Genomic DNA, 17,353 nt, shown 5'->3' with positions numbered 1-17,353 from the left:
ATTTAACTGCAGAGTGGGCGAGCTCATTCCTGTGAATACCAATGTGGCCTGGTATCCAGAAGAACTGTATAGAAGTAAATGTTAAAGAGAAATGAGCTAATTGGTTTTGATTATCAGCGAGAACCAGAGCCAGCAGAGAACTAAGCAAGTCAGTATAAATAGTGCAATTTGAGTACTGCTTAGCTTCTATGTGATTCAGTGCAAGAGAAATGGCATACAGTTCAGCAGTGAAGACAGAAACTGTAGTGGGGATTCTGCACACAACCATCAAACCACAACAAACAATGGCAGAGCCCACAGAGTCACCTGATTTTTAAACCATCCGTATAAATAGAAAGAATGAATGGTTCAAAAGATGTTCAGTAAATAAAAGATGGTACTTCCAATCAGAAGTATCTACTTTTCTCAAATGACTTAAAGAAAGGTCACATTTGGGAATGGTAATAAGCCATGGTGTAATGGGGTGACCAGTGAAAACAGCAATGTCATCCATGGACAGACCCAATTCATCCAACTGCACCTGGATACGAAGGCCAAAAGGAACAACAGCAGATCATCTGTTCTACAAAAGCATGGCCTGCCGAGAAAGAAAAACACAACTCCAGGAAGGATACTGTGGTAAGGATTGAAGTTTTGAAGCATACAGTCAAGACTGTTGCAAACAGCAAAGGTGTAAAGGAGGTTCATGAGACTGTGTACAAACTCTGAAATGGAGAAGTGCTGAAAACCCTAGTGCAGAGCCAAAGCCCCTGATGATGAATATGGTCCAGCATCATGGCTGCAGTACTAGCAAAGCCATAAACCGGAGATGCATAGCCCAGTTTCGATCGAAAAATAGCACAATACATATTTAGCACTGAATGTCAATCTGCTCCTCAAGTGATGGAAGAGAGAACACAGAGGATGTTCGATGCTCTTGTACATTTGACTCATAGCTGCTTGATGTGTAGTGTAAAGGTCAGCTTACAGCCAAAGATAACTCCCCATAACTTTGCCTCAGGGACCACAAGTAGCACAACTTCACCAACACGGATTTCAGGATCAGGGTCAATATTCCGCTGGCAGCAAAAGTGCATGCAAATAGTATTAGAAAGGGAGAATTTAAAACCATTTGCTGTGAATAATTTCAGCAAATATTTGAGGGCAATCTGTAGTTGCTGCTCTATAAACCTCATGTTAGCCAATTGACATGAGATGTGGAAGTCGTCGACATAGAGCCCGTTTGCAACAGTAATAGGGAGTTAGTTGTCCAGTGATAGCATTAATCTTTATACTGAAAAGTATGACACGCAAAACTCCCTGAGGGACTCGAAATTCCTGTAGGAGAGAAAAGGAAAGTGTCAAACCCACACAAACTAGGAATCACCTGCCCATTAAAACACTTTTAATAAAAATGGGCAAATAGCCATACAACCCACTTAAGTGGAGGTCTCACAAAATGCCATACGTCCACACAGTATCATAAGCCTTTTCAACGTCAAAGAATATTCACACAAGATGTTTTCTCTTCAGAAAGGCCTCTCTGATCAACATTTCAAGTCGAATCATGTGGTCCATGGTGGAGCACTGTTGTCGGAACCCACACTGGGTGGGCAAGAGGAGGTTGTTTAATTCAAGAAACTAAACAAAACGAGTATTAACCACCTTTCTAAGGTCTTACAGAGACAGCTCATCAAAGCAACTGAACAGTAGTTTGAAGGAATCTTGGGATTCTTCCCAGGCTTAGAGAAAGGTAGGACAATAACCTGACACCATGCATCAGGAAAAACATTCTCCTGCCATTCAAGGTCAAAGAATATTCACACAAGATGTTTTCGCTTCAGAAAGGCCTCTCTGATCAACATTTCAAGTCGAATCATGTGGTCCATGGTGGAGCACTGTTGTCAGAACCCACACTGGGTGGGCAAGAGGAGGTTGTTTAATTCAAGAAACTAAACAAAACGAGTATTAACCATCCTTTCTAAGGTCTTACAGAGACAGCTCATCAAAGCAACTGAACAGTAGTTTGAAGGAATCTTGGGATTCTTCCCAGGCTTAGAGAAAGGTAGGACAATAACCTGACACCATGCATCAGGAAAAACATTCTCCTGCCAGATCTGGTTAAATTCAACCAGAAGAATAGCAAGAGAAGCAGGAGAGAGATGGCACAGCATCTCATAGTGTACATCATCAGGTCTGACTGATGTACTGCCAGACCAATGAAGGGCCAGTTTGAGTTCCACCAGTGTAGAGGAGCAATTATAATCACCAAGATGATCAGATCAAAAGGAAAGAGATGATTTATCTGCCCGAGACTTGATGACTAAGAAGGTGGAGGATAAAGCAAAAGTGTTAGATACCCAAGAGTACTGAAGATGCCACAGGCATCAGCTACTTCCTGGCCATCAGAGAGCAAGATGGATAGAGGTACATAATTATGCTGCCCACATCCAACCTTCCAAATCTTGTCCCATATGACTTTGGAACTGGCAGTAAAAGAGGTTCCTTCTGGATTTGACATCTTACCTACCTATAAAAGATATCCCATGCCCATTTTTGAGCCATTTATGCCATGTAGCAGGCAAGATTCCACCATGGACAAGGATACCTTGTAAAATGTGTTAAGGTTTTAGGACACATTGAGCAGCTGCCTGGAAAGTACAGTCAGTCACTACTATCACACAGTCCTCTATCGATGACTTACAGACAATGGCAGGTTCAAGTTCCGTGAGAGGGCCAGTTGGCTCGATCCAGCTTCCACTGGGACATACAGATCAGGTGGCAGTGACCACAGCCAGTCTCTCTCAAAATGATCACTGCCTCATGGGTTACTGTCATCCCTCCATGAAAAGTGGGAGAATAGCAAAAGGGAGCAGATTGAGAGATCAATAGCAGTAAAAAACTGACTAGGTGCATGAAAATAAGTATAAGAACCAGTACTGAAGACAGAGAAAGGTTGTGATCTGAAAGCACACACTCTACAGAGTGACCCCTCCCATCAATATCAGCACCTCCCAGAAGGAATTATGTCATTTAAAGTCCCCCAGGATTAAAAAGGAAAATGGCAACTGTTCAACAAGAGCATCAAGGTCAGATTGATCACAGGCCTCTAAGAAAACAGGTACAAACAATAAGTAACTACAACTAAATGGAAAATTTATCATTATTACATTATTAAAGAAAATTTAATTTTAATTTTGTGTAGACTGACTAAGATGTAGTACACATGCTATCATTTTCCCACTATACTCCATGGTAGATATTGTACATTGACAATGATACCATCAAAGCAAATGGTGTTCTTTAATTTGTAATCTCACTGTTGGAAGTCTGATGTCAATTTCAGTCTTTTGGTTCACTATCTTACTTAATGATTTTTGAGCAGCTATACATCAAGTGAGGTCACTGTGTTTTGTATTTTGTGTTAATTATGCTTGATGTATAAAAATGTCAAACTATTATTTGCATAAAATATACATATTTTATTATGGTTATTATTACCAAATAATAGTTAAATAAATAATAAAAAGAACAGTAACTAAAACTAGACCAGAACAGAAATTGTGTATGGATTCAATGTTTGTTAGAAAAGAATAATGCCACTGGCATAGTTAGTGCAGAGTTAACTTAACACATTACACCAATAATTGTGAAGATCGCAAATTTATTGGTTGCACAGCTTGATCTGTAGTCTCAAGAAACATAAGAAAAACAAGTATGAACTGTAACAAGATCAGGATGCTAACTGCACCACAGAAACTCCTCAAAATTTAATGGGAAAAGGAAATTACTACCATAAAGATGCTGGTTACTGACAAAAACAGAGTAAGAAAATCCTTGATTAATAATAAAAACAAAAATAGTAATAACAAACAGTATTATGTTTATCTGTTACAAAATTTTGTATTATCTAATAAACATAATTGGTCATCTATATAAATATTACAAATATATCTTAATTTTGGTTTTCAAATAATAAAAATACTAATTTAATGATAAGTATTTTACGTACGGAAAGAGTGAATCCAGAACACGTTGACCAGTCAAAAGAGGATAATTAGCAGCTAGTTTTTCTGTAACAGGCCTCATGGAACGAACTGGCCATACTTGTAGCATGGTAAACTTTGACTTTTCACCATCAAATTCAGTCTCCAATACCACATCCTACAAAATAATCAAAACATATTTTAACCCTTATCAATCCCAGTTAAGAGAGTTTTGACACAACCTTCAGATGCCTCACAAAAAGTGATGTTTCTCAAGAATTACTGAATTTATTAACTGTAACTTTTATACATATCTTCAAAACTGCTATAAAGCTAATGTTATTAACAATTTAGAATTTTGTTCTAAAATTTGGTACTTAAGACATTGTAAATTTATGTAACCTCCTTAAGTGGTGTTAAAACCACAACTTTTTATTAAAATGTCCATCATATATAGTTTTGTGTTCTTATATCAATCTTGAAACATTCACATAAAAATTTGACATTTATGAAATAAACCAGTTAAACTAATTATTTCTTATATTGCTCAGAATGTTTCACTTCAAGTACCACAGTTTGAACATATTTAATACTGTTAAAATTATTCCTCTGAATGTTGCTTTTACCCATTGGAAAAGCAAAATAACCACAAAACAACTAAAGTTAACACCATTCTTACTTACAAATGTATTTCTGATAGTTGCTCACCTCCATAAACAGACAACTCTTTCTTCTTGAATTTGCACATTCTGTCTGAAAGATTTGCCTTCAAACAGTCTTTTGAAAACTCCCACCTAATTTCACATAAGCTAAAATCAAAAGCTGACATGAAGGATGCATCAGAGCAAAGTTAATCTGTATTGGCTCCCTTCAGAAATCATCCAAAAGAAGACTATGGGATGTGACACCTGATGGTAGAGGCTCCATAGAGGAACACCCATGAGACACCATATAAAGAAAGCTCATCACCCATGTATAAGAAACAAAGAGGATGAAATCCATACATTTACCATGAGGATGGGTGAAATAGGTACATGACTGATTGACTACTCACACACAAGCCACCAAACAGCCAATGTGTAATAAGGTTGGAACTAATTCAGACTGTGCTTTGTGTGATAAACTCCTCTCTGTCTGAAGACAGGGGAACTGATAACCACAAAACCCTATTTTTAAAAGACAGCAAATGCAAGCCAAAAAACATGGGCAGATACACAATTCTGGTGCTAGCCCATGCAAAAGTTACAGACTGGATCACAGAGACAAAAAATGTAATAAAAATATTTAAAAATACTAAAATAATACTTGAAGCGGTTTTGCAAATCACCTCACTTAACAGTGAGCACATTTAATGACAGGGCAGATGGTACAAGCACTTTCTACTATCATGGATGGAAGCAAAATTTAGGGTAAGTATATATTTGGAGGCAACACCATCTGCCTTGTAAGATCATGTAGTTATTTCAAAGTGAGAAATATGTACATTCACCAGTCAACAGATGAAGGGTTGATTAACCCTGTAATAATGACATCATTTTTAAAATCCCTTCTGTGCATGTTACTAAGCTACATTGAAAACTAAATTACTTCACTATCAATGGATTTTAAAATATTAATTTTTATCAAATACATTATAATTTGAAGTTTTGTATGTCAAATGTTATTCCTTTACTTTAAAAGAAACCTCTAAAACAATAAACAAATGTTTTGTTGTCACCTGATGATCTTGTGACTAAATATATCAACTTTAGAGCTAATATACAAGAAACAAGTACAAGTAACACAGAGGTATTCTTGCACACATTCAAAATAGACACATATAGCTTGTTTATAAATAACTTGAGTCAAATTCCAATGAGTTGTGTTGCAGGAAAATGTCAAAATTCTTCAGTTGAAGATAATCCACACCCATAAAAGTAGAAGCTGTGTTGCTAAGTGACAGTTTTAGCTTGAATGGCATTGCTTATAACCAAAAGAAAGTGCAGGTTTCCCATTGGAATATTGCCAAATTAATACATCTTTCAAACAAACCAAACTTAGTACTTTGTTCAGAGGTGGGTCTACAGAATGTGGTTATTTATTTTTCTTACCTTAAACATGTTAGTCTGATAGACTATGAAACTGCAGTTTAGTTTTACTTTTATATTTTAGTTAACTGTGTATTATTTGTTTTAAAATTTGTATTTGAAAGACTTAATGATTTGATGAGTTTATTTTATAAAGTGCAAACGAAATTCTGCCAGAAGTGAAACATCTGTGTTAATGTTAGCATTATATCTTCCACAGGCACCTGTTGATGTGTTGACATAAATAAAAATAAAAAAAGCAGGAATGTTTCTAAACAGTTTACTTGTCATTCAATTTACATACAAATTTATGTAGATGTGTGTTAGTATAATATTTATAATACACTATACTTTCATTATTTAAATCATGACACTTTTTAAGTTATGAGGAAAAAACTACTCACGGCGCAGTGGTACAAACACTTTCTGTTGTAACTGCACATGAGAGTTTTCACAAATCTAGTAGCATGCCAATCTCTCAAGTAGAATGAGTGAATTTAAGAGGAAATAACCTTCTGTGTATAGTTTTCATTTCAGAAACCCAAATTAACATTCATAATCAAATATTCATTTTCAAATCGCAAGTGTATTTTATTCAAAAGCTGTGCTACTGCTAAACCTAATATTTTGTTCTGAGCATTAATTCATTTATTTTAATAAATACAGCAACTACAGATATTATAACACTAATATTTTGCAGAAAATGGTAAAAAAATTCATACATTATAAAAACAAATCTGAAAACTTCCTAAAGAATGATTGTTGTAACATCACACAAGAACTCTTACTCTGTTTTATGTGATGTCTCATGCCAATAGCTATTTAATGAGTATCCATTGTTTATACCATTACTTTAATTGTGAAAAGAACTTCAAAACAATGTAATATCCTCTAGCAAATCAGATATATAAAAATTTCATAAAAAGGGTGTAAAGCATGCTCAAAGTATGGGATTAAAAAACAAAATTTACAGATATTACAAAATTCAGAACATAGTTACTTATTTTGAAAATTAATATTCCCTTCTGTTATTACAAGATCTAAAATTGAGGGGCCACAAGCAAATTTACAAAAAATAAAAAAATTATGCCTGTTACAGTACATCTGCATTGTTTAAGAATTTACATAAGTTATACAAAGGCCATTTGTTCACTAATATACCGAATTTTGAATGGTAGATTAAAGCAGGCCTCGACAAATAATTTCAGACATAGGAGCCGGTTCCAGTATAGAAAAGTTATGAAATATATTTTAAGCTGGTTATGTAGTTATGTGTAATTTTTTAATACAAAAACAAATGGTTCATAAATAAATTTTAATATATGTTATCTAATAAACTTCAGTATGTGAAATTATTAAAACAGTAGACTAAACAACTGTACCTTTGGTAGATTTTAGTAATGAATGAAAGCAAAATAAAAATAATCACTTTGATATCAATAGGCCAAGCAGATTAATTCATAATAGGTCTAATTTACTTATCACTACAACACCGTACAACAATAAGCAAAAGTCTCTTGGCATGCCTAACCTAACTTCATTACTATGAAATGGGAGCTATATTTATTTAGATTCACAACGAGTGCATATTGATGTTCACATAACAACCACTTTATAGTACTGTCTGAATTTACTACCTGTGGTCCTGTCCGATTCTAAACATGCACTGACTGGTTAAATTGAGAAAAAGGAAAACAAAATGGTGTGAAATTAGTAACATGTTGTCCTACTGCAGTTCATCATTCCTGAAAAACTATGGAAAACTCCTGAATCCATCAGTAAAATCTACAAAGACTCAAACAATAGAAAAAATAATTCTGGACTTCCAAAAATATATATCCCTATGCACAACTAGAATAGGATAACATTCCAGGTGGCATGAGAAAAATTTTAGTCACCATGATAACCTAACACTCAAGATTTGTTGAGGCCTGGACAAAATAGAGAAGTCAATTAACCAACAGCATCCATCAACGACTGTTAAGGCACCTTTTTCTGTTCAAACAGTGAGATTTTAACAACCTTATAGGAGAATCATTGTTCCAAGGTGCAAAGTGAATTTTTGTGGCAAAAGGCCATGAACCTTGAACCCTTAAATTCATAGTCCAAACATCCTGAAGATTTGCCCAAGCTAGCCCATTAGAGCTCATGTATAAAAATCTATAAGTAAAAGAAAGTAGTAAAACACTTTATGCTTCCAGCTTTTCTTTCAGAATGATGAGAAATATTATTTTAGTAAGTTCAGTGAAGAAAAAAACTGAAATAAATTTTTTGTATAATTTCTTGCCTCAAAATGTTTGACAAATTGCACAATACCAGAGCCAACAGGGTTAATCTTCTATTTTAAACTTAATTTTAACTATTCTAAGAAGCAAAACAAATTTAATAAAAAGATATAATTTCATATGAATTCTACGTGACAATTTCTAATTACAAAAATAAACCGTTTCATTTTTCCACCTAGGATGACATTAAAGCCAACAAAAATACATACTTCACATGACTGGTCTCATGATGACTGCTCAATAACAAGCAGTTGTATAAAATATGTACCAGGTGTTCGAAAATCACTATGCACTTATATATTTATTAACAGACGTGTTTCAATATAGAATACAGGAGGTAAATATGAATGACAATTATAAACAGTGTTGAAAGTGACCCCTGTTGGCATCAATACAGGTCTGGATCCTTCTTATTTTGTTTCTAAATATCGCTATCAGTTGCTGGCTTGAAATACTGAATAAAATATGATTACAAAACTGCACAGTAACTTTCCAAACACCCTATATATCTGGTAAGGTAAGGTATGATGGAAATCTTATTATCGTTCTTTATTTATTTTGGATAGAGTATTGGTAACGTCCACAATAACACATTAAAATGCCTCCAAACTACAACAGACAAGCTGCATGAAGTTATTTATATTATTAATAATATAAACCATTTCCTAAAAATATTTGTTTTTCACTTGAAATGTTGAGCTCAAAAATTTTGTAATCATACTGTAAATATCACAGTATAAGACATTACTTATAAATGTTTACTGGTTCCAGATAAATCCTAAAACACTTTATTAGAACACAATATGTCACAAGTGAGTTTAATTTTAATTTATTCTTTGTAATAACAGTAAGTCAAACATGGAAAAACTAATAAAAATTAAGAGAAAATTCTTACAGATACATCATAACTTCCTGGTTCAGCTATATAAGTAACAGTTCCTTTGGCTTTAGGAGGTAGCATTATTTTGTGTTTAACAAATGTATTTTCATGAACGACTCCATAGATATCCCCACCTGTGATGTGACTTCCAACCTAAAGTATGAGTGAGTATATTATAAATTTACAGTGTACAACTATTTTACAGAATATTAAAAACAATCAAAATAGTAATAAAAACCTCTATCTAACTAAAATAGAGATTTCTTTAATACTGCCTTCAAAAAAATATCAGTACACTTATTTTTAATAAATTTTATACCACATTGATCTATTCTTATTACATGAAAAACATGTAATTAAATGTGCATGATTGATCTTTCAAGCACAAGTATCAGGCATTTGGAAAAGCCAGAAATTTAAAAATTAATTCTTAAGCTCTAATGTTAACACTTTTAATTGAGTTGTTTTTCCTTTCTTCAAATTCAAAAGAAGTAGCACGTATAATATAGATTAATAAAAACCACTGTAGTTTGTATTTTGTTTAGGATAAGATAAAAATTTAAATAATACAAAAAGTATAAATTTCTTTTTCTCAATATGTATACAAGATAAATTATCTGTACTATAAATGGTGCAGTGTTAATTTTTATCATACTGAGAGAAAACTGCTTTATGTACTGCACAAACATATACATGTTATATATTGAACACAAAAGAAAGATTACATTACTTTCCATTGCTTTCATCTTATCAAGAATTACAATTTATTAGAAAAATGGAGTAGTGGGAAAAAGGCACATTACCTTTACATTTATTGGCATAAAGTCCCACTTTTTCTCAGCATTAAGAGAAGGAACATTTACTCCTTTCGGAATATAGATACTCTGAGTCAAATCACAAATTGTCCAAAGGGCTGTATACCATCAAAGATGCTACCCATAATTCCAGGTCCAAGTTCTACAGATAATGGTTTCCCTGTTCTCAAAACTGGATCTCCTACAGTAACACCAGCTGAGATAAAAGTTAAGAAAACTATCTCGTTTTCTAACAAAAAAATATCTTTTTTTAAATAAACAATGGTCACTAAAAATGTATTAGATTATCCTCCTGCCCCCAAAATTATAGTGAGAAAGATATTACATTATTAAAAAAAAATGTAGTATTACTAATAGATACAGGAAAGACAAACTCAGATCATTTCTATCACAAAAAACACTACAAACACTATTTGCAAGCATTGATGGAGTACTTTTAAGGGAAAATTGAATGCAGTTTGTGTTTAAAACACTTTCATTTAGAAATCATAAACTAAGTTCTATTTACATTACTCTATAATCAATTCCTGTTTATTACATGACATACTATAGATATTAATGGCATTTAAATGTAGCAACTTTTAAATGCATTTAAAACATTAGAAGCAACCTTTACAGGTAACAACTTTTTCATAGCTTAATGTATGGCATGGTATCCTTCTACAAATTGGTATGGCATGCTTATAACTATACTCGGCATAATACATCAGTATTACGCCTATTATATTTTTAAACACTGCATTTTTTATTTAATACCTTAAAAATTTGAGAATTAAAAGAGCATATAATAAAACTGTTCAAACCACACAATTTCTGCTATATCTATTGCTGACATGTTTTGCTCAATCCAAAGATCTTCAGGCCAGCTAGGTTACAACAAACATAGTTATGCCACAACAGTATTTATATAATTATTTGCTACATGTGCAGTGCTGTGAATACATTAGGGATTTTCAAAAATGTATAATAACAGTATTCCAACCACAGTATATTTGTAATATTCATTAATATAACAAATATAGTAGTGATCCAACTGTTATCCTACTTGTTATATTCCAGCCAGCCTGAAGAGCTCTGAATTGAGTGAAACTTTTCATCAGTAATGGAGATGGCAAATGCTGTTATCACAGGCTTCTAATTCTTGAAAATATATAAAGGACTACATAAAGAATGTAGGGCTTCAAAATATAATAGGCTTAATACTAATGTCTTACAAAGAGTATAATTTATATAACTTGGGTCTTTTTGTGTCCACCTCAGTATATATCTAAAATTTTTCCTTACCTTTTTTAAAATACCGTGTTATCAAATCAACCAACAATCAAGCTTGAACCTAACATGTAGACTAAATTAAGTCTAAATTATCAAACTGAACACAAAAATTAACTATGCCACGGATAATACTGTTTTTAGCTCTTAAATTTAAATGCTACCTGTAGTTGCATTCTTTATTACACTGAATGGATGGATGGGCAATGTTTTAAACATGATTCATCTAAAATACCTTGTGTATCAAATAAAGTACAAAAAATTGAAATAGTTTATTAATGGATGTAATTACTTAATCTCAACACATTTTGTGTATATGATATATTGAACACGCCTTTTAAAAACAATGGATTTACACATATATATAAACAAAATTATATAAAAAGGATGCAGGTATCCTCATACACTTGGATAGTTGCCATTTCTCCTTCCAATCGAATTATTTCACCCACTAATTCATCATGCCCTACTCTAACAAGTTCATACATAGCTGAACCAGACATTTTCTCAGCTGTAACAACTGTAAATACAAGAGGAAATGTTTAAACAAATATGACATACATTATATTACTTCTTTTACAAAACAACTACCTAGCAAGAAAAGCAGAGGTACTGAATATTGATTAAGATATAAGTCATAACACAAGCATTAGGTTTAAAAAAACAATGACACTTAGTAACAATATGCATCACTTTTTCAATCTTAAAAGAAAAAAAAGAGACTATAATGAACAGGTTTTCTCCTATTTTTAAAAATCGTAACATTAATAAAACAACATTATATAACAATTATTGATTATAGCATGTTGAAATAGTGTATAACTTAAGGTGAAATACATTTAAACTGAAATAAAATTTTAAATAAAAGATTTAAAAACTTGGATAAGATCCTATAATATATAAAGTTTTAACATAAAAAAATGATAGTCAATCATTTTTACTTCTTATGTATCACAATAAAGATTTCACTAAATGGACATCATCAGTTTAAAAATCATGGATTTTTGCACTGTACTCACCTGGTCCAGAAACTGCATGGACATAGCCATAAATAGACTCTTTTTCCACACTTTTAATCTTTGGAAGTTTCTCCATTAAGTTAGCACCACCAACCTGTATATATTATATATTCTCTTCATTTTCTTCATAAAATAGATTACTGCTTATCATTGCCATATCCATAATTTAAAATAGAATATAAATTCCAATGATTTTATCTATCTAAGGTACTTACATGTACAAGCTTTCATCTTTGAATTTTGAAATATTTAAGAACTGGCTAATGCATGATACACATCAAGTATGATTATAACATGGCATATCAATAATAAACAAGAATACTTATAATTATCACTGTAATAGCTAGTATAAAAAAACAGCAAAAGACACTGCAAATATCTACATCCAATTACATATACCTATTTACCACATCTGTCATACAATTTATTGAAAAGAAAGAATATTCATCTTATATAATTTCAACCAAGAATACCATTAAAAAAGATATTGTATAGCCTCATGCAAGTTTGAAGTCTGGTCCAAGTATAGGTCACTGATAAATGTTTGTCAGTTTCTACTGTTTTTTTGTATGATTTATAACCATAACTGGTCACTGCTGCAATTACTAAAATAAAATATCCAAATAAATATTTTATATTTTAATAAATACCTATCAAATTAATATTTATTGGACATGATATGTTATGAAGTTAAACTGTAATTAAAAGGTGAGAAGTTGTCACCTTTTGGTCAGTCCCTAAATGTTTAAGGGATTACAGTAATTTTAACCTATCAGGAAATGACAAGAGAGTAACCAATTATTTCAATGGCATGTAGAGAACAAAGGCCTATAATTATGCAATGTTATAATTAAAATAAGTGTACAAGCTCAGAAACCAAGATACTTAAATGGTTTTTGAGAAATGGATATAAAAAACAGGAGTATAGCACAAGGAAAACAAAAGACAGATATGTAAGAGAGACCAAAAGAAAAATGTAGCAAGTACTATGCTTTCAGTATGAAACAAAACTTAGTTCTACATCCCCATGCTGTTGATAGGTGTAATAAACAGGATTTTTTTTTATATATACATACAGTACAACTGAGTTTCTAGCAGAAATAAGGATAACCTTAATAAAGCTGAAGTTAGGCAAAAAGTGCATACAGCACAATCATAAAGTTGTATCAAAAGAAGGGGTTTACAAAGACACAATATAACTTTTTGATTAACACTGAAGCAATTGATAGTTCTAAAATGATTTTTTCTTTTCAAAATAGTGTCTCAAGTGTCATAACAAATAACAAACACTAAATCAGCAAATAAATATCATTGTTTTTTATTTCACTTTTTATACTCATATATTATTAAAACAATAGTTCTTTTATGATCTGTTATTTTATTTCTACAAGAAATATATTTGATAAATAAATGTTGCACATATAGATTTATACATGATTTTAATTATTTCAATGAAGTTACAGTGAAGAATAGAAATGTTTTTCTCCAGTGTTTATGATACATTATTCAGAATAAATCCAACAAAGGTCAACATTCAATGCAAATAAATTCAACAAGAAATGATTTGTCCAAATCAACTCTGCCAAATATCTATTGAAACATGGTGGTTGATTGAGTTATCTCTGACAAATAACAAAGGGGGTTAAGTTATTCTTTATGACGAGAAACCCATCTGAAATAAAAATGTATCTCAGAACAGCTGGTATGGGTATTAACACTTACCGACAAGGAGAGAACAACATTTCAAAAGAGAAAAACAAAGTGACATCAGTGGCACCCTCCAGGTATAAAAAGGGTTATGATACATCTTAGTTTATCATTGCATTCATTTCCCTTTTGTGAATGCAAAATGAGTTTTTTCCAATTAAAATTACTTATTTTACATTAACATGACCATTGAGAATAATAGCATGTTGGCTCCCATACAACTCACCATTGAATCATGCTCTATTTTCTTTTTAAAGGGCCACTTATTGGCTGGGACACAAAAGGTAAATATACATTCTTCCTAAAAAAGGTAATTGTAAAATGACTAGTGGGACCCTAGAAAGTATCAGCAAAATAGCCTTGGCAGCCAACACGTTAATTTTTTTTTTTAATCTTAATAAATGCATGCCTAAAATTATTAAAAACACCAACAATACACACACACACAGTTTGTAGTAAAATGCAGATAAGCTTTTAAAAATAACTAAATTTGTGTGAAGTTTCCAAAATACAAAAAATATGAGGAACAATTTAGAAATTTCTGAAACACTAGTTACAACTATACAATCATTTTGTACAAACCCATAAATGATGTACAGCAAATTCAAGTTTTTAGCTACATATCACATACAAATGTAGTTTGACCTTGCAAAAAATATTCAGATCATCTTTCTTTGACTTCATATCACACAAAAATGCAGCATTTATACAGAAATCCTCTTTTGACAATTCACATGGTGGATTCAGTTTCTCAAAAAATCTTGTGACTTGTTTTCACAAAGATAAAAGTTTGACAAGTATTTGTCCTTGTGATAACCAATGCACTTTAGAATGATATGGCAGATCCACAATGAATGTTTCATCACCAAGATAAAGCCTGTTGCAAAACTGGTGATGATGTGATGCATTTGTTCAAATGTAATTTACAACACTAATAACTTTATTAATGTGTCATTTAAAACAGTAGATTAGGCAAAGAGGTTCTGTTGATACAAAATACAATGAAAGGAAATCAAAGTATCTGGATCTGGCAATTCTTTCTGCAGTAATGATACAAATACTTCATATTTCCCTCCCATAGAAGGTGCACCATTTATGCATACATTTACTAAATTACATAAATTCAGTTTCACTTCCTGGCATTCTTCTTTAAAGATAGTGAAGATGTCAGTTCCACATGTCCTTGCCATAAGGGTAACCAGCAAGGCGAGTCAATCACTGCTAAGTAAGGCCACTTCACCAATTACCAAGTTGCTACTGATGCAATATAGCCAATGGCATGGACATATGGCATTACTTCATGAAAAAAGGTGGATTTAGTATTTTCAGACAAACACACAAAAGGATGGAACTAGTACCCTAAAAGGCCACAGGTTCCCCGCTCCCATCATAGACTATTAATAGTAAATAGGGTAGAGACAATAGAGAAACAAAATTTTAAACTGTGGTAATTAACAGATGTATTTAGAAGTGAACTAAAACTTTACATGCAAGGGATACAATATTTAATAATGAATAAGGTAATTAGAAACAGCAGTAGTACCATTATGCCTGGAAGTAATTAACTGAATTGTAAAGATCAGGTTTTAATAACCAACATATTTCACTCTTTAACATGTAGGGATGAAGAAGTATGGAAAATAAAAATAAAAAGAACAGACAATGATGGAAATGAAAAACTTTAAACATATAATCATAGTTGAGTCTGGTACAACAAGTGGATAGGATAGTCTGGTGTAAATTTGTTTGTTTTAATTATTAAGCACAAAGCTACACAAAGTTATCTGTTCTATTCTCACCACGGGAATCAAACCCTGGTTTCTAGCAGTTTAAGTTGGCAGACATACCACTGTGCCACTGAGGGGGCTTTAGTGTAAATAGGGATAAAATAATTGTTACCTAGGGGCATGAATGATTAAGCAAGTGATGTAGTTAAAAGTGCTCCAGCATTTGTTGTACACTTCAAAGTTTATGTAAGAAAGGGTAGATTAGTGGAGCTAGCTAATAAGTACAGAAAATATATAAATAAAGGCACTTATAGCTATTTTATTCTTTCAGGAATACAGCCAAGATGTAATTGTGGAAATTAATCTAAAACTATGCAATTAGAGCTAAATGCTAGGTTTAGCTAAGTATTAGAGGATAATTAGATAATCTGGTTGGACTTTTTGAACAAGTTCAACAGGAAAGGAAAGATTTTTAAATCAATGGTTTACGTTTAAGTACGGTAAAGGCTGGCTTGTTTGCAAGGGCTATTAAGTCAGCTATAAGGACAAATTTATATTCAAACTAGACAATTAGTAAGGATCAAAATAAAGGTTTGATTGGAATTTTGCACAAAGACACATAAGGGCTATCTGTGCTAGCTGTCCTTAATTTAGGAATTATAGACTAGAGAAAAGGCAGCTGATCAATGTCATCTACTCCCAAATGTTGGGCTATTCTTTTACCAACAAATAGTGGATTGACCATCACACTGTAAGCTCCCTACAGATGAATGGGCAGATATGTTTGGTAATTGAGATTCAAACCTGCAGCCATCAGGTTGCAAGTCAAGCACCTTAAACACCAGGTCATGTCAGGCCCAACAGGATAAAGTAAATGCAGAAAAAGTAAAAGTATAGTACAGGAACAAGGTAGATATTTAGTTCTAATAATAGACTAAATTGTCATTATTATAACACAAGAAGTAATGCTAGAAAAATATAAAATATGATTTTAAAGCAACAGTTCGAATCAGAAATTATGATGAGATCAAATTGTCAAGACCAAGCCCTATCATGCTGAAACCATGACCAAGAATTAATTTGAAATACCAAGACCACATTTGTTTCAAGGCCAACCTTTAGAAAAGCATATTCTTATCAGACTTGCAATAAACAGTCAGTATTTCTACTTACCATAATTTGCAAACACACAATTAAGCTTTTCATGAGTGTTCAAAATATCCTTAAATTACCTTTTTGCTGTAAAATTAGGAGCTTTAACTACAGTTTTTTGTTTGTCCCATGTCATTTCATGATAGCAACCAATAATTTGAAGTAATGATATTAATCACCAATAAAAAAAAGAAAATATACAAAAAAATATAAAAATGACCTACCAGAACATAAAGTTGTAATGACACATTATGTAGAACACAAAATCCAAATATTAATTAAAGGACTTTAATGGTTTTAACATTGATTAATTAAAGGACTTTAATGGTTTTAACATCTTATGTTTCTTATCAAATGCTACCCTATTCAGTGGTCTTTCTATGCCCTTCTCATTGCAAGCACAGAATCCCAGATTTTACTATTATAAGGGAGTGTGCAGGTCCTAATTAAAGTGAAGCACACTTGCTG

The 17,353-nt window shown here is 32.3% G+C and overlaps 1 protein-coding gene across 1 annotated transcript in view; it reads right to left on the bottom strand.

Annotated features, from left to right (window-relative positions):
* Positions 1-17,353, bottom strand: part of LOC143230889 (V-type proton ATPase catalytic subunit A-like) — a 53,732-nt gene that overhangs the window by 25,687 nt on the left and 10,692 nt on the right. Inside the window, 6 exon segments of the mRNA XM_076465180.1 lie at positions 3,992-4,143; positions 9,212-9,349; positions 10,000-10,109; positions 10,112-10,207; positions 11,672-11,800; positions 12,300-12,393. Of these exon segments, the coding sequence (XP_076321295.1) occupies positions 3,992-4,143; positions 9,212-9,349; positions 10,000-10,109; positions 10,112-10,207; positions 11,672-11,800; positions 12,300-12,393 (719 nt within the window).

This window comes from Tachypleus tridentatus, chromosome 10 (assembly GCF_004210375.1).
Source record: "Tachypleus tridentatus isolate NWPU-2018 chromosome 10, ASM421037v1, whole genome shotgun sequence".
Lineage (NCBI taxonomy): Eukaryota > Metazoa > Arthropoda > Merostomata > Xiphosura > Limulidae > Tachypleus > Tachypleus tridentatus.
This window is presented reverse-complemented; position numbering and strand designations above follow the sequence as displayed.